At 41.5% G+C, this 26,636-nt stretch overlaps 1 protein-coding gene across 7 annotated transcripts in view; it reads left to right on the top strand.

Moving 5' to 3' along the window:
* LOC109872506 (rap guanine nucleotide exchange factor 6) overlaps positions 1 to 26,636 on the top strand; it is a 165,715-nt gene that overhangs the window by 6,761 nt on the left and 132,318 nt on the right. For 6 of the 7 annotated variants that reach the window (XM_031807449.1, XM_031807447.1, XM_031807450.1 and 3 more), the window contains 3 exons: positions 19,928 to 19,998; positions 20,505 to 20,561; positions 22,388 to 22,471. In XM_031807449.1, the coding sequence (XP_031663309.1) occupies positions 19,928 to 19,998; positions 20,505 to 20,561; positions 22,388 to 22,471 (212 nt within the window). The remainder of the gene's footprint in view (positions 1 to 19,927; positions 19,999 to 20,504; positions 20,562 to 22,387; positions 22,472 to 26,636) is intronic. The other variant, XM_031807451.1, reaches the window with a different exon arrangement.

The raw sequence follows: 26,636 nt of genomic DNA, 5'->3' as shown, positions 1-26,636 counted from the left end.
TGCGTTAGCCTACCTGTTGCATTAGAAGCACTTCATTGTCACATTCACACACCCAGAATTCGCTGCTTCATCGTCAGTAGGCTACCTCTCCTAGTTGGGCGTGCAAGATAAAGTGCGCCGAAGACAAACTATGAAATAACACATGGAATCATGTAGTAACCAAAAATGTGTTAAACAAATTCAAAGTAGCCACCCTTTGCCTTGATGACAGCTTTGCACACTCTTGGCATTCTCTCAACCAGCTTCATGACGTAGTCACCTGGATGCATTTCAATTAACAGGTGTGCCTTGTTAAAAGTTCATTTGTGGAATTTATTTACTACTTAATGCGTTTGAGCCAAACAGTTGTGTTGTGACAAGGTAGGCGTGGTATACAGAAGATAGTCCTATTTCGTAAAATACCAAGTCCATATTATGGCAAGAACAGCTCAAATAAGCAAAGAGAAACGACAGTCCATCATTACTTTAAGACATGAAGGTCAGTCAATACGGAACATTTAAAAAACCAGGAACGTTTCTTCAAGTACAGTCGCATCAACTCATCAACTGTTTAGAGGAGACTGTGTGAATCAGGCCTTCATGGTCAAATTGCTGCAAAGAAACCACTACTAAAGGACACCAATAATAAGAGACTTGCTTGGGCGAAGAAACACAATCAATGGACATTAGACTGGTGGAAATCTGTCTTTTAGTCTGTTGATTCCAAATGTGTGATTTTTGGTTCCAACCACCATGTCTTTGTGAGATGCGGAGTGGGTGAACGGATGATCTCCACATGTGGTTCCCACCGTGAAGTATGGAGGAGGAGGTGTTATGGTGTGGGGGTGCTTTGCTGGTGACATTGTCTGTGATTTATTTAGAATTCAAGGCACACTTAACCAGCATGGCTACCACAGCATTCTGCAGCGATACGCCGTCCCATCTGGTTTGCGCTTAGTGGGACTATCATTTGTTTTTCAATAGGACAATGACCCAACACACCTCCAGACTGTGGAAGAGCTGTTTGACCAAGAAGGATAATTATGGAGTGCTGCATCAGATGACCTGGCCTCCACAATCACCCCACCTCAACTGAGATGGCTTGGGATGAGTTGAACTGCAGAGTGAAGGAAAAGCAGCTAACAAGTGCACAGCATATGTGGGAACTCCTTCAAGACTGTTGGAAATGAATTTAGGTGAAGCTGGTTGAGAAACTGCCAAGAGTGTGCAAAGCTGTCATCAAGGCAAAGGGATTGCTACTTTGAAGAATCTAAAACACTTTTTTATTTACTACATGATGCTATAGGTGTTATTTCATAGTTGTATGTCTTCACAATTTTCTACATTGTAGAATAGTAAAAACAATTAAGTGAATAGGCGTGTCAACTTTGACTGGTACTCTATAAATGGTCTCAATTAAATAGAGTAGGCAGTTATAAAAAAAAATATATATTTTTAATTAGGCTATGTTTAGAACATTACCGAGAAATAAATATTGATCACCCATATTCTGTCTGAAAATCGTCCCAATCGTAAAAGGTAGGCTGTAAAACATTGCTCAAGAGAAAGTGAAAGTCCCCAAATCTCTTCAAGCTATGTCTAGCCTAATGGCTGATATATCCCAGTAATACTGAAAGCCTAATATAATGGTCCATGTGAGAATCTCTGGTAATATGACCTATTTCTTAGGTTATTTTGGAGCATTTGGATATTGCTTTTAGGGCGCAAAATGACTGAGAGCTGCGTCGTCACATACGTCTAAAATAACATTGCGGGACTGGGGTTGGGTTCAGGACCAGTTCTTGTGAGTCGGACAGAAAGCCATCGGGTGTGGGCGGGTGCAGTATGAAAATCTTTAGGCAGGAGCGGGATGAATCAGGCTTGCCTGGCCTGAGTGTAAAGTAGCATTCCATGCAGGACTCTGGGCATGAAGAGGCATATTCCCTCAGAGCCACTTTACTGATAGTGAAAGCAGACGCTGCATGCCACTCTGATGTAGGAAGGCTACACTAGTCACAAAGGTCAACGTTTCACTGTGGTAGAGCAATGGGAATTTTTGTAGAATTCCTGAAAATAAATTACTTGTGATTTTCTGGATTTTTGTTTTAGATTACGTCTCACAGTTGAAGTGTACCTATGATAAAAATTACAGACATCTACATGCTTTGTAAGTAGGAAACACTGCCGATTTTGCAGGTTATCAAATACTTGTTCTCCCCACTGTATAAACCTTTCTTTGAGTACGCAGCATTACTAGTTATTGTTTATGGCCTTATTTCATGATAATTACTTTTGAGGAATATGTAGATTGCATTTAACTGGTTAAAGAGTGATATTATCTTTTGTTTGCCCCTTATTGTTCTTATCTCTCTATAGGGAGTCCCGGAAGTAGACTACAAACTCTTGGGTTAAAACTGTCGCCATGGTAGTCTTATTAAAGTGTATTTATTACCTTGCTAAACTGGTCTGGAATCCCTGTCTGCGTCAGTTTAACTCTCCTCTGGGTGAGATTTGTTTATTTATTATATATATATATATAACGAAAAGCGGGCCTTGTAACCCCTCCTACTCTTTCAAGCTAGCTCAAATATCTAGCTAGGTTACCCATTGCGATGTAATTTAACACAATAACATTCCACTCAACAGCTTTGCTAAGGTATTCTCTTTTTTGCATTTCATTCCCTGGTAAAATGTATAAACTCGTAATATAATCTGGCCAATTTGGAGTAGGACACTGCTCATGCAATTCGGCATAACAATCACCGTTTCCTGACCTGATGAGCCATGCTGCCTTTATTTTCCCCAAGATTAAATATTGTCACTCTTTTTAAGGTGACATGTTTAGAGTATAATTCCATATACTGTCATTGACAAAATGGTACTGGCTTAAGACCAATGTGGAGACCCCCCCCCCCCCCCCCCCCCCCCGTTTATTGTACTATGGAAAAGTAGAGTCACCCAGTATAACAAAATACCTTATTGCAGTGAGTCTCACATTTTCCCTCACTTTGGTCTGGTCCTCTCTAAACACTGCTGTGGAAGCTTTCTTTAATTGCAAGGCTATGGCCTCACCCACACATTATTTGGTCATCTCTTGAAGCCCATTTTCAGACACTAATACCGGCAGAACACAGATAAATATTTTTAGAGGCATTGTTTCAAAACACACGGATAAAAGACCTCAACTTGACACCCCCACAGAATGTGCCAGATTCCAAACATGGCCTCTAATGGGATTACTGGCGGTTCCTCAGAGCACTAACATGAAAGAATGAAGCCGGACCTGAACTGACTGTTTGAAGCCCTGACGCCTGCAACAAGAATGCGGCATGCACACCTCCGGCATGCCAGGAATCTGAGCTGGTTCCCTGAAGTGCCCACCCCTCAGGCTATTCACTCATTGGGATTTTTAAGTGTTCAGCCTCAGAGCAGCGGGTGACCAAGTGGGCAACAAGGTGGAGGGGTTAGGAAGAGGGTCAGGAGGTGAGAAGACATGTAAGGAGATTTGTTTTTAATGTCCGGCTCTCTCCTCTCCCCATGCCTGTCAGCTTGAGGCCGCCGCTTAAATTGGATGACTTGTTTAAATGTGGTTGGCCCTTTACAGGTGTGGGAATCGAATTTTAGCTATGGAGTGTCTGGCATCAGCACACCATTCAACACATGTAGGAGACCTGTAGAGAATTGTTCTCATTGTGTGATGTTGGCAATGTATCTTTGGCTTATGTTTTTAAGGTGTGCCTCAAGTTGAATGCAATGTCAAGTTTAAAGTGAACTGGAATGATTTTGCTAGCTCACCTAGTCTAATTTTACAACCTTTAGGTGATATTACCGTAGCATCGTCTATCGGGATGATTGACAGACACCGTCGATGGTGACGACATAGGCGAAACCATTCTGTCACATGACTATTTGAACTTGACTGCTGCTGTGAAGTAAAGAATGTAGTCTCGCAGCGCACAGCAGGGCAGCACACGTGACATTCCCAGTCATTTGAATATTGGTATTTGCTATAGCCTATTTCAATAAATGTTATATACAGAACGCAAGAGAAGGCTTGGCCCCGTGATGTACTGGGCCGTTTGCACTACCCTCTGTAGTGCAGACGGCCCAGTACGTCACTGGGGCCAAGCTTCCTGCCATCCAGAACCTATATAATAGGCGGTTAAAGGAAGGCCCGTAAAATTGTCAGACTCCAGTCACCCAAGTTATAGACTGTTTTCTCTGCTACCGCACGGCGAGGGGTACCGGAGTGCCAAGTCTAGGACCAAAAGGCTCCTCAACAGCTTCTACCCCCAAGCCATTAGACTGCTGAACAATTAATAAAAATCGCCACCGGACAATTTATGTTGACACCCCCCACCCCCCCATGTACACTGCTGCTACTCGCCGTTTGTTTGTTACCTATGCATAGTCACTTTGCCACCCCCACCTACCTCAACTAGCCTGTACTCCCGCACACTGACTCTGTACCGGTATCCCCTGTATATAGCCTCATTATTCTTATTGTTTTACTTTTTATTATTAACATTTACCAAGTAGACTAAGTAAAACGTTTCTTCTTGAACCGCACTGTTGGTTAAGGGCTTGTAAGTAAGCATTTCATGGTAAAGTCTACATTTTGTTGTATTCCGTGCATGTGACAGACAAAGTTTGATTTGAATGTAGTCCAGATGGCAGATAATTTCAATTTAGCAACTCAAAATGTCCAGTTAAAAAACATTGTTTCTCTCTGTCGATGCATGGGCCTAAGGCTTAAGCTTAATTTGTCAACAATAAGAAAAATACTCGTTAAATACCTATTTTACCCGACTAAAACCATGACGATAACGAGACGAGATGCCACGGGGGGAAAAAACAATAACTATTACAAATTACTTTTCATTTTAGTCAACAGAAATGTGATGAGAATTCCAACTAAGACTAATGGACATTTTGATTTGACATGAAGCTCCTTTTTATCCGTGTTGTCCAATCCTACGCATCCATGCAGAATATTTCATGCAATCCTCTCATTGGTGTCTTTCAGTTGCGCTGTCTGATCTGTTCTGCCCGGCTCTCCCACACAGCTTCCAGGCGGTCACTTCAGTCACTGATTCGAAGCCAGGACACTTGACTTGTAAATAACCTCAAGTAGTAACAATGTTTACTCTCTTTCATATAACCTATTTTTGCTTTGCTTAAATCAAAGCTCAATTTTCCCATGTGAGTTGTTATTTAATCATCTGTGTTGCTGCTCTTGCGCCGTGGTCTGCAAATGCGAGTTGCCGTAGTTTTTTTCCTGAGGAAAAACAAATGTTATTTGTTGAATATTAGGAATACAGTAATACATTTCTTTCTTTCAAGGAAAGCACTATTATTTACCCCCTTGACAGTTATGATGGGGAGAAAATCAGTGCTGTAAATTGTTTAAACTGTAGCCAAGACTTTATAGCCTATATGGTTAAAAAGGTAGGCCTTTCTGTCAAAATTAACACTGGGACATTCCTTAACAATCTTAGCTGTTTTAAAATAAATGGCTATATTCCCAACATTTTTGTGGCTCTCTTTCTGCAATTTCCTGCAATACTACACATTTTCCCATGGGGAGGTCCATGAGAGAAAATCGGTCTTCTCACAAACATCTGTAGCGTTCGAACGGTTTGCCCTACTTGTGGGGAGACTTTCACGAACACAATGGTGTTCTCCGTTTTTCTCTACAACCCCCCACAAGGGGTACTTGTCTGAAGGTAACCAATACAAACACATTTGAAGTACAGAGGTAGTTTAGTGCCCAAAAAACACATATTTCCAGAGCTTTCTGATGTCCTCTAGATGTAGGACAGACGCTTCGAAACCCTATTTCTTAGGATTTATTTTTTGTTGTTGCCATTTATGAATGTGTTATTCATTATTTTATATGGGCTATAGTAGTAAAGGACAAATTCAATATTTTCTCAAATACATAAAAAAAATTGTTGATACCTAAATGGTCCTGAAATTCTAGATCAAATAGCTAAATGAACCATCCCCCAACAGGCTGTTAGAGGTTAAATATAGTTTTCTGCAATTCTACCTATTTTGCCATAGCATAAGAACATAGCATATGCAATCTGAGTGACTCAAACAACAAAAGTCAGGGAGAATCAAAAATTCCCAAAAGGGATGTCTAGTTTTTATTTGGGTGGTTGTTAGTTCTCAAAGATCTTAAATATGTTAGTGTGGCGGCAATGATATAGGTAAAAACATAAGGTAGCCATGGGACTAATAATGAGAAGACAAACAATATCAATAGCCTATAGAAACATTTTAATGCCAAGTTTTTAATTAAGTTTAAGCTTAAAATGATCCATATGGCGGGAAAATGCAAGGTTTGAAAACCAAATGGCCAATAATAACCTATCCTCCCACTAGGCCTAACCATAAAAGTTAAGACGAGGTAAAGTTATGAACAGTAGCTTATTTCCCAAATATTCTAGCCTAAGATGGTGTCCTAAAGTTGCTGCTGTAAAAATGAACAAGAATGAAAGTCTATAGCATAGGCTATTCTCAATCACAGCTTTGAGAGATCCAACAAACCAATATATTTATTTACTATTTTATGAGGCAAATAGTCATCTTTAGCCAATTCTGAAGACTATAGACAGGTTATACATCACAGGATAGATAGAAGCAAACTCACTACGGTGAAACATCCTGTTCCTCATCGGACTGTCTATGCTCAATTGTGCGCGCCACTTTTCCATGTTGAAGCTCCACCAGAAAGGACTATTAGAGACGATTTGCCTGCACTTAGTGTCTCTGCGCAGGCTTTCAACTACGTTATCTTTCATCATGATTCATCCCGTTGTAGCATTCTGTACCATCATATCAATGTTTTGGGGGTACATAATCACGATTGGACAACGGCTGACATTGCCCAACCCTAAACCCAACTACAGGATGTTCAGATGTATTGTGAAAGTCCACACACATATGTGGCCCCATGCCCTTTGACACACAGTCAAGGACTACTTACACTCATTTATTGCCCAATGATTGTTACCATTTCATCCTGTTCTTATCAGACAACAGCAGCACACACTAACTGCAGCCAGCAGCATGCTTTGTCTCTCCTGGCTCAGAGGCTCTGCACATGCTGTGTGAGTTCAGGTCTGTTGCAGGCCTCCACTGGGCTCCTGTCACACTGGAGCTCATTGTAATCACCTCCACCCCCTCCTTGTCTAGTTGATGGGCTGCTGGATGGCAGCAGCAGGGAGGGTCATGTGCCTTTTTTCAACTAGGCAAGTCGGTTAAGAACAAGTTCTTATTTACGATGACTGCCTACCCCGGACAAACCCGGACGACACTGGGCCAATTGTGCGCAGCCCTACGGGACTCCCAATCACTGCCGGATGTGATTCAGCCTGGATTCAAACCAGGGACTGTAGTGACGCCTCTTGCACTGAGATGCAGTGCCTTAAACCGCTGCGGCGCTCCGAAGCCCTATGCGCTCAACCTGTTGCTATGGGCCACATAGAACGTGTGAAATTATAAGTGTGTGTGTGTGGAAAAGATAATTGACCTATTTTTAAAGAATATAATCTCTGAGAGAGAGAACCACCAAAATAAAAATAGATATTGAAAATTCCCAAAACAAACAATGAATTTAGCAATATTCATTTTGTTATTATGTTTGAGCAAAAGAACACAGCATTATCCATGGTAAAATGCATAGAATTGCGGGAAACTAGCTTTTCAAACAGCTAAATTATCTCCGTTCCATGGCAGAATATGTTGAATTTCATGAAATAAGCGTTAAAACTGTAACCTTTTCTCTCAGCTGCATGGCAAAATGTATAGAACTGTAGGAAATGTGTTAAAATTGCAAAATAAAATCTCAGTGCAATGGTGGAAAAAACCCTGTTCTTAGTGGTTGAACCTCTATCAGTCCTGCTCAGGGAATGTTTTGTGTGGGACTGGAAACAAAAGGGTAAGGAGCAGGCTACAGAAGCACTCAAGTTCATTCCCCCGGGGCTACAGGCATGTTAATGCTGCCGAGGTGATAAGTGACTCTGTAGTCACCATCATGGGAACCATGTTCAGCCAACATGCCTTCTGATTTCCCATGATGCAAATGTATTCAAACCGGGGTATGTGGTTGAGGGCTTTTTCTCTATCTTTGAGCCAATCCCCAATGTGCTTTATAATATCACAGCCTTTTTAAGTGTCCATTTCAGTGTATTTAATATCTGCCAGCCAATACACTGCTATCTGGAAAATGTTACTGTACATGACTCATTATTGCACAGCAGAGTCAGTATGTGATAAAGGCAACGGAACAGGCAAGCAGTGTTTTGACACCTAGCTAGGCTTTGCAGGCACCCTGTGGACTGAGACAAGTGAAAGCATGTAGGCCACAGCCTCACAGAACCTGCAGTTTGCCTTTGTCAGTGGTGTGTGTGTGTGTGTGTGTGTGTGTGCAAGCAAGCCCAGCTGCCCAGCCTCAAACATTGACTCTGGGCTGAGCTGGCAGCAGAGAGGCTACAGCCTCATCAGTGAGCTCAACACTGTATGCCCTTTAAAACAACTACTTTGTTGGAGATGAACCACACTTTGTTTCTCCTACAGGTTGACTTCCAGGCTTGGGAATGGAGAAAGAAATGATCCGTAACGTTTTGTTATTTTTAGAATCTAGAGAAACCCGACAGGTTGTTCATAACTTAGATTATGACTTGGAGTTATTGGGATGCCAAAAACCTGAGGCTCCATGTTGCTGTCGTAACTTCGCTGTTCTCTTCAGTCCTAAATACATTTCAAAACTTGGAAAGGTCTCTGCGAATTAGCTAGGTTACATAATGAGAACATTTTCCTGGGTTTCCATGACAACGTTAAGATTTGTGTTTTCCAGCCAAATACCACCCTCTCTTTTAGGGCTGGCTGGTGGAGAGATGGCAGCTGTACTGTAGTGTGGTGGGTGCTGTCAAATACCACCCCCTCTTTTAGGGCTGGCTGGTGGAGAGATGGCAGCTGTACTGTAGTGTGGTGGGTGCTGTCAAATACCACCCCCTATTTTAGGGCTGGCTGGTGGAGAGATGGCAGCTGTACTGTAGTGTGGTGGGTGCTGCCAACTACCACCCTCTCTTTTAGGGCTGGCTGGTGGAGAGACTGCAGCTGTACTGTGGTGTGGTGGGTGCTGTCAAATACCAGCCCCTCACTTAGGGCTGGCTGGTGGAGAGATGGCAGCTGTACTGTAGTATGGTGGGTGCTGTCAAATACCAGCCCCTCACTTAGGGCTGGCTGGTGGAGCGATGGCAGCTGTACTGTACTGTAGTATGGTGGGTGCTGTCAAATACCAGCCCCTCACTTAGGGCTGGCTGGTGGAGAGATGGCAGCTGTACTGTACTGTAGTGTGGTGGGTGCTGTCAAATACCACCCCCTCTTTTAGGGCTGGCTGGTGGAGAGATGGCAGCTGTACTGTAGTGTGGTGGGTGCTGCCAACTACCACCCTCTCTTTTAGGGCTGGCTGGTGGAGAGACTGCAGCTGTACTGTAGTGTGGTGGGTGCTGCCAAATAAGACCCTCTCTTTTAGGGCTGGCTGGTGGAGAGACTGCAGCTGTACTGTAGTATGGTGGGTGCTGTCAAATACCAGCCCCTCACTTAGGGCTGGCTGGTGGAGAGATGGCAGCTGTACTGTACTGTAGTATGGTGGGTGCTGTCAAATACCACCCCCTCTTTTAGGGCTGGCTGGTGGAGAGACTGCAGCTGTACTGTACTGTGGTGGGTGCTGTCAAATACCACCCCCTCTTTTAGGGCTGGCTGGTGGAGAGATGGCAGCTCTACAGTAGTGTGGTGGGTGCTGTCAAATACCACCCCCTCTTTTCCATTTATTTATTTTATTTTATTTAACCTTTATTTAACCAGGTAGGCTAGTTGAGAACAAGTTCTCATTTACAACTGCGACCTGGCCAAGATAAAGCAAAGCAGTTCGACACATACAACAACAACAACAACAACAACACATGGAATAAACAAACATACAGTCAATAATACAGGAGAAAAAGTATATATACAATGTGTGCAAACGAGGTAGGATAAGGGAGGTAAAGGCAATAAATTGGCCATAGTGGCAAAGTAAATACAATATAGCAAGTAAAACACTGGAATGGTAGATTTGCAGTGGAAGAATGTGCAAAGTAGAAATAAAAATAATGGGGTGCAAAGGAACTAAATAAATAAATACAGTAGGGAAAGAGGTAGTTGTTTGGGCTAAATGTACAGGTGCAGTAATCTGTGAGCTGCTCTGACAGCTGGTGCTTAAAACTTCTTGCGTCGAGCGATCCCGGATCCGGGATCGTGAATACAGCCTCAAGCTCATTACCATAACGCAACGTTAACTATTCATGAAAATCGCAAATGAAATGAATATGCTAGCTCTCAAGCTTAGCCTTTTGTTAACAACACTCATCTCAGATTTTCAAAATATGCTTCTCAACCATAGCAAAACAAGCATTTGTGTAACAGCTAGCGCAGCTAGTGTAGCATTTAGCGTTAGCATTAGCAGGCAACATTTTCACAAAAACCAGAAAATCATTCAAATAAAATCATTACCTTTTGAAGAACTTCAGATGTTTTCAATGAGGAGACTCTCAGTTAGATAGCAAATGCTCAGTTTTTCCTGAAAGATTATTTGTTTAGGAGAAATCGCTCTGTTTGGTGTGTCACGTTTAGCTACGAAAAAACCTGTATCTAGGAGTGTAATTATCCCCACAGCTCATTAGCATAACACAACGTTAACTATTCATGAAAATCGCAAATGAAGTGAAATTAATATGCTAGCTCTCAAGCTTAGCCTTTTGTTAACAACACTGTCATCTTAGATTTTCAAAATATGCTTCTCAACCATAGCAAAACAAGCATTTGTGTAACAGCTAGCGCACCTAGCGTAGAATTTAGCGTTAGCAGGCAACATTTTCACAAAAACCAGAAAATCATTCAAATAAAATCATTACCTTTGAAGAACTTAAGATTTTTTCAATGAGGAGACTCTGTTAGATAGCAAATGCTCCGTTTTTCCTGAAAGATTATTTGTTTAGGAGAAATTGCTCCGTTTGGTGCGTCACGTTTGGCTACCAAAAGAAAACGAAAATTCACTCTTCAAAACGCAGAACTTTTTTCCAAATTAACTCCATAATATCGACTGAAACATGGTAAACGTTGTTTAGAATCAATCCTCAAGGTGTTTTTCACATATCTCTTCATGATATATCATTCGTTGAAATCCTCTCTCCTCTCAATCACTGGATGACTGCGTGCAGCTTGTAGATTACGCACCAATTTAGACAAAGGACACCGGGCGGACCCCTGGTAAATGTAGTCTCTTATGGCCAATCTTCCAATGATATGCCTACAAATACGTCACAATGCTGCAGACACCTTGGAGAAACGATAGGAAGGGCAGGCTCATTCCCGGCGCATTCACAGCCATATAAGGAGACGATGGAAAACAGAGCTTCAAAAATTCTGCCCATTTCCTGGTTAAAGTATCATCTTGGTTTCGCCTGTAGTATGAGTTCTGTGGCACTCACAGATAATATCTTTGCAGTTTTGGAAACCTTAGTGTTTTCTTTCCATAGCTGCCAATTATATGCATAGTCGAGCATCTTTTCGTGACGAAATATTGCGCTTAAAACGGGCACGTTTTTTATCCATAAATTAAGAGCGCCCCCTATATCCAAGAAGTTAAAGCTAGTGAGGGTGATAAGTGTTTCCAGTTTCAGAGATGTTTGTAGTTCGTTCCAGTCATTGGCAGCAGAGAACTGGAAGGAGAGGCGGCCAAATAAATAATTGGTTATGGGGGTGACTAGAGAGATATACCTGCTGGAGCGCGTGCTACAGGTGGGTGCTGCTATGGTGACCAGAGAGATATACCTGCTGGAGCGCGTGCGTGTCCATGATGCCCTATTTCTAGCTGGGCTTTTTAGTCTGGGCTTTACAGACTTTTAAGAACTTGATCTAAGACCGACTTTATTTTTACTCCGTAAGGAATCGCCAGGTTGAAAGTCTGGACTTGGGGTCTGAGAAACCAGACTGCGACTCGTAAAGCTCCAGTATGTATGTAGGCTACTAAGTCTAGGCTAAGCACCATTTTAATACATTATAATGTTCAGTAGTATGGCAAAATGTAAGCGCTGTAGTCCTACCTGAAAGCCAAGCCTGATTTGACCCCTTGATGGAGCGCTAACAGCAGAGAGGATTACCAGAGCGTTTTGACGCGTCATGATTCCATCCAACTGAAGACCGTTGGTCATATCTGACCTTACAGGCACGCATGCGTCAAACCGATAATGGAACCTCTCTTTTAAATAAAAAAAAGAATTTAAGTCTCGACTAATGATTGTAAATGTAGCATACTGCTACTACAGCCTCTCTGGTTTTCGAGTTGTGATCTGAAATGCTCAGTTTCTCTGAACATATTGTTTTAGAGTGTTAAAGAGGCCATTGAGGTGAAAAGGGTGGCCTAAATGGGTGCATGACTCTCTTCAGTTGGCCCTGCACTACAGTTAGCCTACAGACTCGTTTTTGCTTGGGCGTACTCCAGGCCTAAAATCATCTGTATTATCAAATCAGGGGTTTGAACTTGCAACCTTCCGGTTACTAGTCCAACGCTCTAACCACTAGGCTACCCTTCCGCCCCAACAGGTATAGAGAGTCTCCTGTTTTTCTGTCATGTTTAAGATGCCAGTATGAAACATGAATGTATGAAGTCCCTCAGATGTTATTTTTTTACTGTTGACAGTACGTTTTAGAAGTCTATGTAAATGGATGTTTGTTCTGGAGGCTGAATGGGTGTGTTGTAGTTTTATGTACAATGCCCCCTCTGTAAGGCCTACATATTGTATATTTTAATGTAGGCTTTAAATACCATTTGATCTCTAGTCAACAACAAGATTGTGCTTCTGTAGTGAGAAAGAGCTTAGTTATAATTTTGCACAGGGTCATGTGAGGAGCAGGCAGCCTATGTGCCAGAAGGTGGCAGCAATACTGATCCACATAAACAAAAGGAGATATAATTTGATGGCAGTTCAATTATGTGATCAGTTACAATATCATTGCTGCTGTCCTTTGCTGCTTTTATATAAGGATAATGCTGTTTTTTCAAAGTTATGGGCGATTCAAGATTAAAGTTCTCTAAATAAGCTTTGTTGAACAATTAAAGGTCAATACACTGCATTTCAAACAGTTTAGAATAATCACATGAATTCAGGGCTTGTAAAATTATATGTAGGCTAAATAGAAGCCTTCCACAACTATACGACCCACTAATAATATAATTGGCAATTATTTTTTTGCAATAATCACTGATCTGGCTTTAAAGTCTGTCTATGAAAATGCAATTTTTGTTAAACATTTAACCAAAACCATGCACATTGTACATCCACTAATGACCAACTTCTTGTAGCAGGCGTTCTAGAAAATGAACACTGTTTAGGAGAACTATCTCTCAAGCACAAGCCCACGTGTTAGTGAGTAGCTAGCTAATCTTTATTTCAAGTCTAGCCAACTTGGATCTATTTGCTTGCTAACAAGGTAGAACTGTTATGAATGGACCTTCCTGACTGTCTCTGTCTGTTTGAACAACAGCCTGTTCACTGTTTAGATGTTGGAATCAAGTGGCCTACCTGGATAAGAAGATACTACTTTTTCAGAATGAGAACGAGTTGCCAATTGCTTTAAATGCATATTTTTATGCTCATTGTACATTTATAAAACACTTGTCTGTGGCTAAAATGCTGCTAGTGACACAAATGGAGCTTTAGTTTTCCACAACATGTTAATTAATACACTCGTTTTAATAGGGTCTGTTCTACATTTTGGGAGTTGAGACATAGAAAGGGTGTCGTTAGAATGGTCAAGTTCTCATCTATTACAGTAAAATAATGTCTCTAAGCATTTTGGCGTCGATATGACCGAATGTTATTTTTTGGGGGCCAAACCTCAAATGTTTAAACTTTTTGTTGTCAGAGAGGAAGAAATTATATTTTGTCTTTGTTGTGAGTAGTGATGCACCGATATGACATTTTTGTCCGATACCAATAAACAATATACAATATAAAAAAATGTTGCGGCCTTTTAAGCATTCTAGTACAGTTAAATAGTTAACACACACACGGACGCAGCAGTCTAAGGCACTGCATCTCAGTGCAAGAGGCGTCACTACAGTCCCTTGTTATAGTTCAGGCTGTATCACATCCGGCCATGATTGCATAGGGCGGCGCACAATTGGCCCAGTGTTGTCCGGGTTTGGCCGTTATAAATAATCTATTCTTAACCTCTTGGTGTTAGGGGGCAGTATTTTCATTTTGGAAAAAAAACGTTCCTGTTTTAAATGGGATATTTTGTCGGGAAAATATGCTAGAATATGCATATAATTGACAGCTTTGGATAGAAAACACTCTAACGTTTCCAAAACTGTAAAGATATTGTCTGTGAGTATAACAGAACTGATGTTGCAGACGAAAGCCTGAGAAAAATCCAACCTGGAAGTGCCCTAGGTTTTGAAAGGTTCCCTATTTGGCTTTGAATGTACCATCAACGAGCTTACGCTTTCTACGTATTCCCCAAGGTGTCTACAGCATTGTGACGTAGTTTTACGCATTTCTGTTGAAGAATAGCCGTATGGGGGCACATTGCATAAGTGGTCACATGGTGGCCCCGAGAGAGATTCTCGCGTAAAGTGCAGTCGGTCCAATTGGTCCTAGAGAAAAAGGAATTGTCCTGGCGGATATATTATCGAATAGATATTAGAAAAACACCTTGAGGGATGGATTCTAAACAACGTTTGTCATGTTTCTGTCGATATTATGGAGCTAATTTTGAATATTTTTCGGCGTTGTGGTGACCGCAATTTCCGGGCGTTCAAAGTGTGTGTTTGAATTCGGTAAGTGCACATTTTCGTGGCCTTTTATTGTCCCCAGCACAAGGTACTCCCGTGTAATGATTATTCTGCTCACTAACAAGGATGTAAACAAATTTGTGCACAACATTTGAGTAAGCTTTTTTTTTTTAACCTTTATTTAACCAGGCAAGTCAGTTAAGAACAAATTCTTATTTTCAATGACGGCCTAGGAACAGTTAACTGCCTGTTCAGGGGCAGAACGTCATATTTGTACCTTGTCAGCTCGGGGGTTTGAACTTGCAACCTTCCGGTTACTAGTCCAACGCTCTAACCACTAGGCTACCCTGCCGCCCCATGTTCAAAAACCAATGAAAGTGTCACTGACCCAATGATGATGACAGTGAATGTGCACCACACTGAGGATATGGCCGATGTTCTACGCTGGTGCCAATAAGATGGGCTACTGTTTTGATTAAGTTAAGCATTTTGATAACCAAAAAGACATGCGGTAATGTGAAATAATGGTGTAATAACCTATTTTTTTGGGCAGTACAGCGTACACCCACTTTTTTTGCATATGGAATATTTCTGGGATCTTTTATTTCAGTTCATGAAACATTGGACCACACGTTGTGTATTTTTGTGTACATATAAAGTGGGTAAACGGAATGTAAACTTTATTAAAGTGACCAGTGTTCAATGACTGGAATACAGTATATACACTGAGTATACCAAGCATTAGGAACACCGTCATTATATTGAGTTGTACCCCTATTTTAAAATTGGCACCGGCCAATTGACCGGGAGAAGAAAAATTGCGTGTGTTTATTTCTATTAGATGTTATGCTTTTTAAAACGCATAGCGAACAGATACGGAGCCTAGTTTGAGTGAGAAATATGTCAGACAGTGCGAGAGTTGCTGCTGCTCTTGCTGTGACGTGAAACCTGCTTCTATAATCCCAATCATAATGTAAGAATTGTTTAATGTAATCATTTGTTAAAAACAATTGATGGCCACGATAAATTGCAACTTTTTTCTCTTCAGGTAATTAAAACGCGATACCCATCTGCCATTCAAGTGGTTAGGCAAAGTGTGAAACCCAGGGTTGAAAGTAAGGCAGTACGATCCAATACGGCGTCCCGGCAAAATTAAAAAAAGTGGGTGTACGCTGTACTGCCCAACAAATGATAGGTTATTACACCATTATTTAACATTACCGCATGTCAGCATGTCTTAATGCTTAACTTAATGAATCAAAACAGTAGCCTTAACAGTATCTTATTGGCACCAGTGTAGAACATCGGCCATATCCTCAGTGTGGTGCATATTCACTGTCGTCATCATTGGGTCAGTGACACTTTCATTGGTTTTTGAACACTAATTTCCTCCTCCAGGTTAGATGGACGTCATGTTGTATTTGTGTCCCACCTTTTCATACACTGTTTTTATTGGTCTGAGAGAGTAGGCTACACTGAGAGTAGGCTACCCTGTCATTTTTCTAGTAGGCTACCCTGTCGTTTTTCTAGTAGGCTACCCTGTCATTTTTCTAGTAGGCTACCCTGTCATTTTTCTAGTAGGCTACCCTGTCATTTTTCTAGTAGGCCTATTTGTTTTAATTTTTTTATGCGTGAGTGCACTTGTGTCCCGAACCGGTAAGAAATAAAATCTACTTTCACCCCTGGGGAAACGTAACGTTTTGCTTCATATAATGAGGCATGTCTTACCTTGCTTCAGAGTAGCAGAGCCAAAATCTGTTTCTTTAACAGAATGACAAGCTGACCAATAGAATAGATACACGTTACTATGGGGATAGTAGATTGACAGGCTAATGATGTTGGTTGTTACTCATCTTGTTGGCTGAGGAAAAGTAAATGGGGACAGTTATTCTAACGTCTTCAAAGTGTGTGTTGGAATTCGGTAAGAACCACGCACACAGTTGCCTGTTCCATTAAGGTGAATTACCATCATCTAAATGTGATTTCTGACAGTATGGACGCCCTAATCAGGTTTATACACCCAATGCATATGGGTTTGGTACATTTCTCAAATGTCCAGAGCTACATTTTCCTAACAAAAACTCTGGTTGACTCCCTCCACATGTTCTTAGTGATTTCCCTTTATTTGAAGTAGCGTGCCAGACAGTCAGATGGTTCTGGCCTCTGGTTTTCAGATGAACTCTCAGAGGAAGTGTTAGCGGGAGGAGGAGCCCAGACTGGCACGGCTCTGTTGTTCCTTATTGTTAAACCCTTCTGCACACATCCAGGACGCCTACACACACACACACACACACACACACACACACACACACACACACACACACCTCCCTTTGTTTCTCCCCGTTCCAGCGTTGCCTGGTTTTCCTCTTGTAGCAGTTTTTCTGCATGATCCTTCCATTTACTGATTGAGACATGATTTTTGTGTACACCACACACACACACACACACACACACAAGGTCTGAATACAGTACACCATTACTCACTCACACATTCTGTGACTGGTTTAGCAAATACCCTCTGATTTCCACAGAGACAAAATGCAGAGGTTCAGTGTTATACTGAATCGGTCCCTCTGCAGTCTTCGCTAACTAACACTTGCTGTTTTGCTGCCACACACATCAGCGTGCGTGGGCACTTCCGCTTGCCTGAACCCACTGAGGCATGTGCTCCACCTGTTAATGCTAGTTGCCCATGGGTTCAATAGCTCCTCTGTCTTGCCATACCATATGTCTACATGGAGGTTTTCACATGCATTCTTCAGGCTATCTGCTCTTAATGTTTGAACAGCTGTGTTCGATATGACTATTTTAAGGACATTGTGTGTCAGTGAGTGTTTGTGTTGGTCTGGATTAACAGTGTCAATTTGTTAGGAAGTTTTATTTTTACACGACGGGTCTACAGGAAACTCCTCAATGATAGATGTTTGCACGTGCCCTTGGTCTGGTTCGCTTAGAGCTGAGTTGATACAATCAAATGTAGAAAGGTTCCTTTATTCTGTAGATAACCAGCCAGGCTTGTATTTGAAAGAGTGTTGTGCTCCTCTGATATAAAATGGCTGTGTGTGTCGCCTTGTTTGTTTTTGCCTTGTGTTATATTGTGGAAAAGGGTTGTTTGACCATAATCTGTTAATCCATACAAATCCTCCAGTGTTTGTTTGATTCAGACCTTTGGTCAACCCTGACTGAGGGCCTGTGTGCCCAAACATTTGCACATTTGTTCAATACATATCTGGGAGTATTAGGTCTATAGCAGGGATCATCAGCTAGATTCAGCCGCAGTCTGATTTTACTATTACATTTTTTCTTGCGCGGATGGTCAGAGGGCCGGAACATAATGACTAATAATTTGTAGACTGCAAATTGGCCGCAAGAAGCCCCAACACACGTTTGCTAAAACATAATCATTTCAAACCTTGTTTACATTTGTATCACATCTCTCTTGTGCGTGGGAATACTTGGGAACAGATTTCTTGAATTAAAATTACTTGGAGCTGATTTCCTGGTGTTTTTACAGTCTTATGTCCAACAATAAAAATAAAAAAAGTTTTTTAAATGTTAAATGCTTTTGCTCAGAAAACTTGGATGGGGGGGCAAATAAAACCACCTGCGGGCCAAATTCGGGCTATTGGCCGCAAGAAGCGGCCAATAGGTTGCCACTAGGTTGCCACTTGTTGTACGCTTATTGAAATTTAAATTGAACTTCAGTTCATGAAAATGAATAGTCAGCCAGCTACTTAACCACCCTGTTGCCCGACGCTATCGTTATAAGCCTGCTAGCTTCACCTGGCTTGTTACGCTCGACCAGACCGGGTTATGTGTTGTGAAGCTAACCACAATAAGGATGCTGCACAATAGTGGAATTTGCGGTTTGCCTTCAAAATAAAAGTTAGAATTATGCCATACTTTTATTTTGAAGGCTAACTGCATAGTCCACTATTGTGGCTAATCCTTATTGTGGCTAGCTTGACATGGATGGGTCTGACCACCAACAAGATCGGTCTTATAAATTAGGGTTATTTTAGATGACACCTAGCTATATAGTTAGCTAGCTAACTATAGCTACTGAAACAGAATGTCGTGTTATTTGATGTGTATTTTTTTTTGACACGCAAAGACCCCAACAGCATTCCGTAGAAATCCTGGTTGAGAATGAAACGACGGAACAAATGAACAGCACAGCAATTAAGTGAAATAAATAGGTTTTGGTTGTTTTACTGGTAATGGGGACATACGTAAATCCAACAAAATAACTTTTTGGTGTGTGTGTGTAACCTTTTATTTAACTAGCTAATAAGTCTGTTAACAAATTCTTACTTACAATGAAGGGCCAGTTGTGCGCCGCCTTGGGACTCCCAATCACGGCCGGATGTGATACAGCCTGGATTCGAACCAGGGACTGTAGTGACGCCTCTTGTAGTGAAGCCTCTTGAGATGTAGTGCCTTATGTGTGTGTTAACTATTTAACTGTACTAGAACGGCCGCAAATTGTTTAAATATCGGTTATCGGTATCGTTTGTTTGCAAGGAAAATATCTCGTATCGGCAAAAAATGTCATATCGATGCATCACTAGTATACAGTTCCTGTTTTAGAGTAGGAAGACCATTTTTTCCCCCACCGATCATCTCATCGCTGCAACTCACCAACGGGCTTGGGAGGCGAAGGTGGAGTCACGCGTCCTCCGAAACATGACCCTCCAAACCCTGCTTCTTAACTCCAGCCAGCTTAACCTGGAAGCCAGCCGCACCAATGTGTCGGAGCAAACACTGTCCACCTGACGACTGAGGTCAGCCCGGCCTGCCACAAGGTGTTGCTAGAGCGCGATGAGCCAATTGTGCGCAGCCCTATGGGACGGCCGGTTGTGGTACAGCCCTGGATCGTACCCAGGTCTGTAAGGAAGCCTCTAGCACTGCGAAGCAATGTCTTAGACCACTGCGCCACTCGGGAGGCCCTAGGGAGACCTTTTGGTAAACCAACCACAGTGACCAGACCTGAGCTGTATTTTCAATTGCTTGCCCTACATTCTAAACCAGCCTGTGTTGCCTTGCCTCTGTTTGAGGTGAGATGTCTGTCTGAACCGGTTGTCTTGTCTCCTCCAGGACTTGCACACTATTTACTGTCACTTCTACCACATGGATGTCCTGTCCCACCTCAGGGAGCACCAGCTCAGGTCAGATTCACCTCCCCGTTCATCCATTACACCGACCACTCGCCCTACTTAAGCTCCATACACCAGGGCCTGTATTCATAAAGCAGCTCGGAGTAGGAGTGCTGATCTAGGATCAGGTTGGCCTTTTTAAAAACCTAATGAATGAGATTAGACTAAGCTATATAGACAGAGGTGGACCTGATTCTAGATCAACACTCCTATTATGTGGTTATTAATACAGACACAGGAGGTGGAGCTACAACTAGTGTCTGAGTCATCCACATGGCCCTTCCTGTACAATCTTCTGTACATACATAGGACCGAGATGACTAACACACACTGGAGCCGGTGTGCAGGCCAGGCCATGCAGCTCTGAGACTGGCCCTGACATTCACCACAACCATTCCACATCACCAACATTCAGATATGAGAGCTGTCAGTCTGGTTGTGATAATGTATGAACTGGTAACGTCTTCTAATAATGTACGAAACTGATCGTGTCTGAAACTTGTTTTGTTGTTGTGCAGGTCAATGAGTACCTCAGCCAGGTATGAGAGACACGAAGCTAACCAGGTCCTGTTCTAGTAAGTTACACACACACACACACAACCCTAAACGTCTGTTTGGCTTCTCTTACAGAGCACTGTTTTCCTCTTCTGTCTGCTGCATGGTTGTCTTGTAATGTAACTGTTGTGTTCTCTGTGTTTACCATTTCTATACTACCAAAGACTCCTCACACTTCAAAGAATTGATCCGTGTCAGGACATACCAGCAGACTTTCATCTCTTTAGTCTTGAAAGAAAGTCATAACGGCCTCTCTTCTGCTCCACTGCATAGATTTTAAGCTGTGTTATGGAAAGAGGGGGAGGGGGAGAGAGGCATACTCTTCATATCCAACATTGTGTTGATGTATTACTCCTTTCATTGGAATCACATTAAACTCTCAGTAGTTGAATTTTTGATTGGAAAAGTACATTTCCCCATGCTTTTACACACACCATTTCCCCACTCAGTACCATGCTCTGACACTAGGAATCAATCTGCCTGGTCCAATTAGGCACAGAGAACAGACATTATAGTACCTACTTGGAGGTATTAAACAGCCTTTGAAAACAATCAGGACTCCTCATGAAACACAAAAGCTACTTAACCATGTGAACGTCCATGCAACCCACGTGCAGTACAGTCGGATAGTATTCAGACCCCTTCACTCTTTCCACATTTTGTTAAGTTAGTCTTATTCTAAAATTGATTTTAAATAGTTTTTTCCCCCCTCAATCTATACACACTACCCCATAATGACCAAGCTCAAACAGGTTTTTAGTTTTATTTAAATGTATTAAAACCCATCATAAATTGTGCTCAAAATTTGTGAGTTGAGCTTTTTGTTCGTATGGAACATTTCTAGGATCTTTTATTTCAGCTCATGAAACATTGGACCAACATTTGACATGTTGCGTTTTATATTTTTGTTCAGTGTATTTAGCTATTAAATGATTTGGTCAAGCAATTCTGCTTTTAGTTATAAGATAAACACAGCTATTCTGTGTAAAACTTGTCACGGTTGAAGAGGGGATATTCTCAGCTTTGTGCAGGTATATTTTATTTCTCAGCTGTCTTATTTTACCACCAATATATTGATATGGATTTGCGATACAGAGCGTACGAAATGAGCATCGGCCTCTGCGAGCACCTCGGCCTCATTGGGTATTAGGCTATGACCGCAATGTTTTTTTAGGACATTAATAATACGTTTACTGTTCGATTAAAACATGGCTACGTCCTGTGAAAAATGTATTTGGAGGTAGTGATTTAGCTAATGTGTTTTGAATTTCCACTTACCCAGCTGGTGAATTGGCACCAAATATATTAGTGCACGTAAAGATGTTGGCAAATTAATCTCTATTTAACAAAAAATATTGAGTCCTATTTTAACAGTAAAATATAACAATTGCTGTATTATGTTGCAGTGCACATGGACATGTCTTGAATCATGCATTCCTGCTTAGATGAAACACGTTATTTGAATACCATTTCAGTAGTCTATTGCACGTCTTTATTTAAGCACTGTGAATGCCATTAGAAGCCTACTCATTTTTTCTATTAGTGACGGCGTGAAGAATCATGGGAATATTAGCAGGTTTGTGGCGCACACGCAGACCTCAAAATTGCATTAAAAAAGTATTAAATTCAACTTGATGGAACCTGCAGATACCCCGTACCACCTCAAGCAACATTCAAGACTCGTTTGTAGGGCCCATAGTTTTTCCTGGTTAGATCACATGGCGAGGAAAAACTCCGGTCCTTCCTTTTAAAGTATGATGCATGTGATGTCACCATGCAGACGTGTCCATAAACAGCACTATGTAGACTAACACAATGTCCCTTGTTATCTTGTCTCCATCTTCAGCGCAGACAGCATCTCCACATGCTGGTACACCCTCCTGTCCGGTTCAGTTATCCTCAAGGACCACATGTACTTGGCCAGATGCTGGTAGGTTCCATCTATGTTCCATTTATCAGCACACAGCCCTTCACCAGGGCTGGGTAGTAAAGGATTACATGTAACTGATTTAAAAAATAATAATAATGTAATCTGTTACGTTACCAGCGAAAACAAATACTTTTGAAACTAGATTACTTCCAGGATTACTTTTAAAGTCAAACAATTTGAGAACATTATTTGACACCTTTCTGTTTTGTCAATGACATTCAAATCAGCACTGAAAAATTAAAGTTTAATTTTGTTCCACCTGAGTGAGTCTGACCACAAGTCAGAGACCAATATGATGACATACCAAATGTGTTTGATGGATCGCATGAATAGAGCAGGAATAGGCTTTTGTAGGCTACATTCCAATCCATGTCTTCCAATGGTGCGACTGCTGTCAGCATCCAAAGATTATCCAACTTGAATAAACGCTTGGAGGTAAGGATGACAGTAGTAGTGTAGACTACGGTGATACGGATATCACTTATTAATGATATCTACATAGTGCATTGATGTGAATCACACTGCTGTTCTCTCATTTAGCTATTTGGGCCGTTTGGGACGCATCCAGAGAGGCTGGTAGTGTGATATATTCAGCTCTGGAGGTGTGTCTCCTATCTTGCAGCAGCAGTGTGCTTCAGATCTGTGTTGGCTTTGATAAGTTTATATTTTTGTTCATTGTATTTAGCTATTAAATGATTTGGTCAAGCAATTCTGCTATTAGTTATAAGATAAACACAGCTATTCTGTGTAAAAAAGAAGAGAGCCTGTGATGAAGAGCCTGTAATACTACTTTTACATAGGATTTACTGTGTTCAACCTATAAAATATTAAACATTTGGGCAATGTTTATATGAGTTAACCCCTTTACACACAGGCCCATTTTTTAAGACATTCTTGCCTGAATACACTTTTTATACGCCCCGTGCACATGCCGGTGATGTGTGGTAGTAGTGGGTGGGCCACTATTTGAATAAATCCATTGAATATACACCATCAAAAATAAATCCATTATTCATTTGTTTAGGCAGATCCTAAGAAACATCAAGACTTTTTAAAATGTATTTTTTAAACAATAGAATGGCGTATTGAGTTTAATTATGTTAAGTCCAAATGAATGAAATCAATAGTTTATTTAGTTAAACAGACAAGACACACCTACCCCGATCAGTCAACACACACATATATATATATATATATATATATATATATATATATATATATATATATTTTTTTTTTTGTGTAGTAAGAATGTAATTAAATATAACAGAATAAAATAGCAGTGTGTAGAACCACTGTCATATAAAAACTACCTCTTGCCCAAGACAAGCCCATGTTTTTTCTTATCCATGTTTCACCTCTTTCCTACCCTCAGTCCGCTTTGTTAGGGCGCAGAAAATAGCCATCTATATTTTCAAAAGCATGCGCGTCTCGTGCTCATTCTTCACAACCTCTGCAGGCTTTTGGAGTATCCTTTACACAATTTAGCAAAATAATAGGCCTACATTTGATTTAGACTAAATAAATTGGCCTACATTAGATTTAGACAAAATAAATTGGCCTACACTAAATAAATTGGACAACACTTGATTTAGATTACATTATTGCAAGCTAAATGTTTCTGATCAGTGACAGATTAGCAAACTAATAGACGAGCTATACCACCTCCACTTATTAACCAAATGTACAGACGGAGGCCTAGGCTAATAAATGTCTGGAGTGAAGAGCAAAATAATCCACTTATTAACCAAATGTACAGACGGAGGCCTAGGCAAATAAGTGTCTGGAGTGACGAGCAAAATAATCCACTTGTTAACCAAATGTACAGACGGAGATTCAGTGAAACAAAATCAGCATTACGGCTACATTTTATACTAAGCCGTAGGCAGAACTTTACCGCATTCATGACTTGGTCGGTTGTTGGAAAAAAGTCTTTGCTAGGTAAAGCCCCGCCTTATCTCAGCTCACTGGTCACCATTGCAACACCCACCTGTAGCACGTGCTCCAGCAGGTATATTTCACTGGTCATCCCCAAAGCCAACACATCCTTTGGCCACCTTTCCTTCCAGTTCTCTGCTGCCAATGACTGGAACGAATTGCAAAAATCAAAAGTTGGAAGTTGGAGACTCACTAACTTTAAGTATCAGCTGTCGGAGTAGGTTACCGATCACTGCAGCTGTACACAGCCCATATGTAAATAGCCCATCCAACCAACTACCTCATCCACATGTTTTTCTGCTCTTTTGCCCACCAGTATTTCTACTTTATCATCTGCATAGCTATCACTCTAGTGTAAATTGCTAAATTGTAATTACTTCGCCACTATGGCCTATTTATCACCTTACTTCATTTGCACACACTATACTGATTAATCTATTGTGTTATTGACTGTACGTTTGTTTATCCCATGTGTGACTCTTGTTTTTGTTGCACTGCGGTGAAATATATATTTTTTTAAATAGAGGCTTTGTCACCAGCAAAAAGTTGGAGGGATACGAAAGTTGGTGGAAAAACGTATTGTTTTATAGAGCAATTCTAACAGCTGCTCACAGTCATTTTAACACACTTAAGTAGGGATCATGTCTGTGATGGAGTGCAGCTTTGAGGAGAGTGTGAGATTCCTCCAGCAACACGTGACTATAATAACTGCAGCTGCCAATAATGAGGTGTGTGTGTGTTGCTGATGGACTGCAGATGTCTTGGACACAGACACACCAGCCAGGCCCATTCTCACCGCTTATTGTTTTTTGTCTGCCTGCATCAGTTGGTCTCTCCAACACACCCTCACTCCTCTACTTTGTCCTTCCCAGCCATAAAACACAATCCTGAACCAATTAGTTTTGTGAGCTCAAGACTGAAAGTGTTTTGAAAGAGAATTTGCACATAGAACCACTTCCTCTAACCCATTTAGGCTAGTGCCATCCAATTTATTAATATTTCCAAGAGCTCCCTGCCTATAGACAATTAAGCCATGTTTACACTGCAGGCCTTAATGCTCAAATCATTTTAGTTTTTCAAATCCGTTTTTGAATACTGACTGCCCATACAGCAAGATACAAGTAACCACGTGTGTTCAGACTGTAGTAATTTGCTGACATGGCTACACTAGTTATGGTAATGGTGGGTGTGTATGCAGTGGTGTACAGTTGTGGCCAAAATATTTGAAAATGACACAAATGATTTTCAAAGTCTGCTGCCTCAGTTTGTATGATGACAATTTGCATATACTCCAGAATGTTATGAAGAGTGATCAGATGAACTGCAATTAATTGCAAAGTCCCTCTTTGCCATGCAAATGAACTGAATCCCCCCCAAAACATTTCCACTGCATTTCAGTCCTGCCACAAAAGGACCAGCTGACATCATGTCAGTGATTCTCTCGTTAACACAGGTGTGAGTGTTGACGAAGACAAGGCTGGAGGTCACTCTGTCATGCTGATTGAGTTCGAATAACAGACTGGAAGCTTCAAAGGAAGGGTGGTGCTTGGAATCATTGTTCTTCCTCTGTCAAACATTGTTACCTGCAAGGAAACACATGCCATCATTGCTTTGCACAAAACGGGCTTCACAGGCAAGGATATTTCTGCCAGTAAGATCGCACATAAATCAACCATTTATCGGATCATCAAGAACTTCAAGGAGAGCGGTTCAATTGTTGTGAAGAAGGCTTCAGGGTGCCCAAGAAAGTCCAGCAAGCGCCAGGACCGTCTCCTAAAGTTGATTCAGCTGCGGGATCAGGGCACCACCAGTACAGAGCTTGCTCGGGAATGGCAGCAGGCAGGTGTGAGTGCATCTGCACGCACAGTGAGGCGAAGACTTTTGGAGGATGGTCTAGTGTCAAGAAGGGCAGCAAAGAAGCTGCTTCTCTCCAGGAAAAACATCAGGGACAGACTGATATTCTGCAAAAGGTACAGGGATTGGACTGCTGAGGACTGGGGTAAAGTAATTTTCTCTGAATCCCCTTTCTGATTGTTTGGGGCATCCAGAAAAAAGCTTGTCCGGAGTAGACAAGGTGAGCGATACCATCAGTCCTGTGTCATGCCAACAGTAAAGCTTCCTGAGACCATTCATGTGTGGGGTTGCTTCTCAGCCAGGGGAGTGGGCTCACTCACAATTTTTCCTAAGAACACAGCCATGAATAAAGAATGGTACCAACACATCCTGCGAT

This window comes from Oncorhynchus kisutch, linkage group LG28, assembly GCF_002021735.2.
Source record: "Oncorhynchus kisutch isolate 150728-3 linkage group LG28, Okis_V2, whole genome shotgun sequence".
NCBI classification, from domain to species: domain Eukaryota; kingdom Metazoa; phylum Chordata; class Actinopteri; order Salmoniformes; family Salmonidae; genus Oncorhynchus; species Oncorhynchus kisutch.
This window is presented reverse-complemented; position numbering and strand designations above follow the sequence as displayed.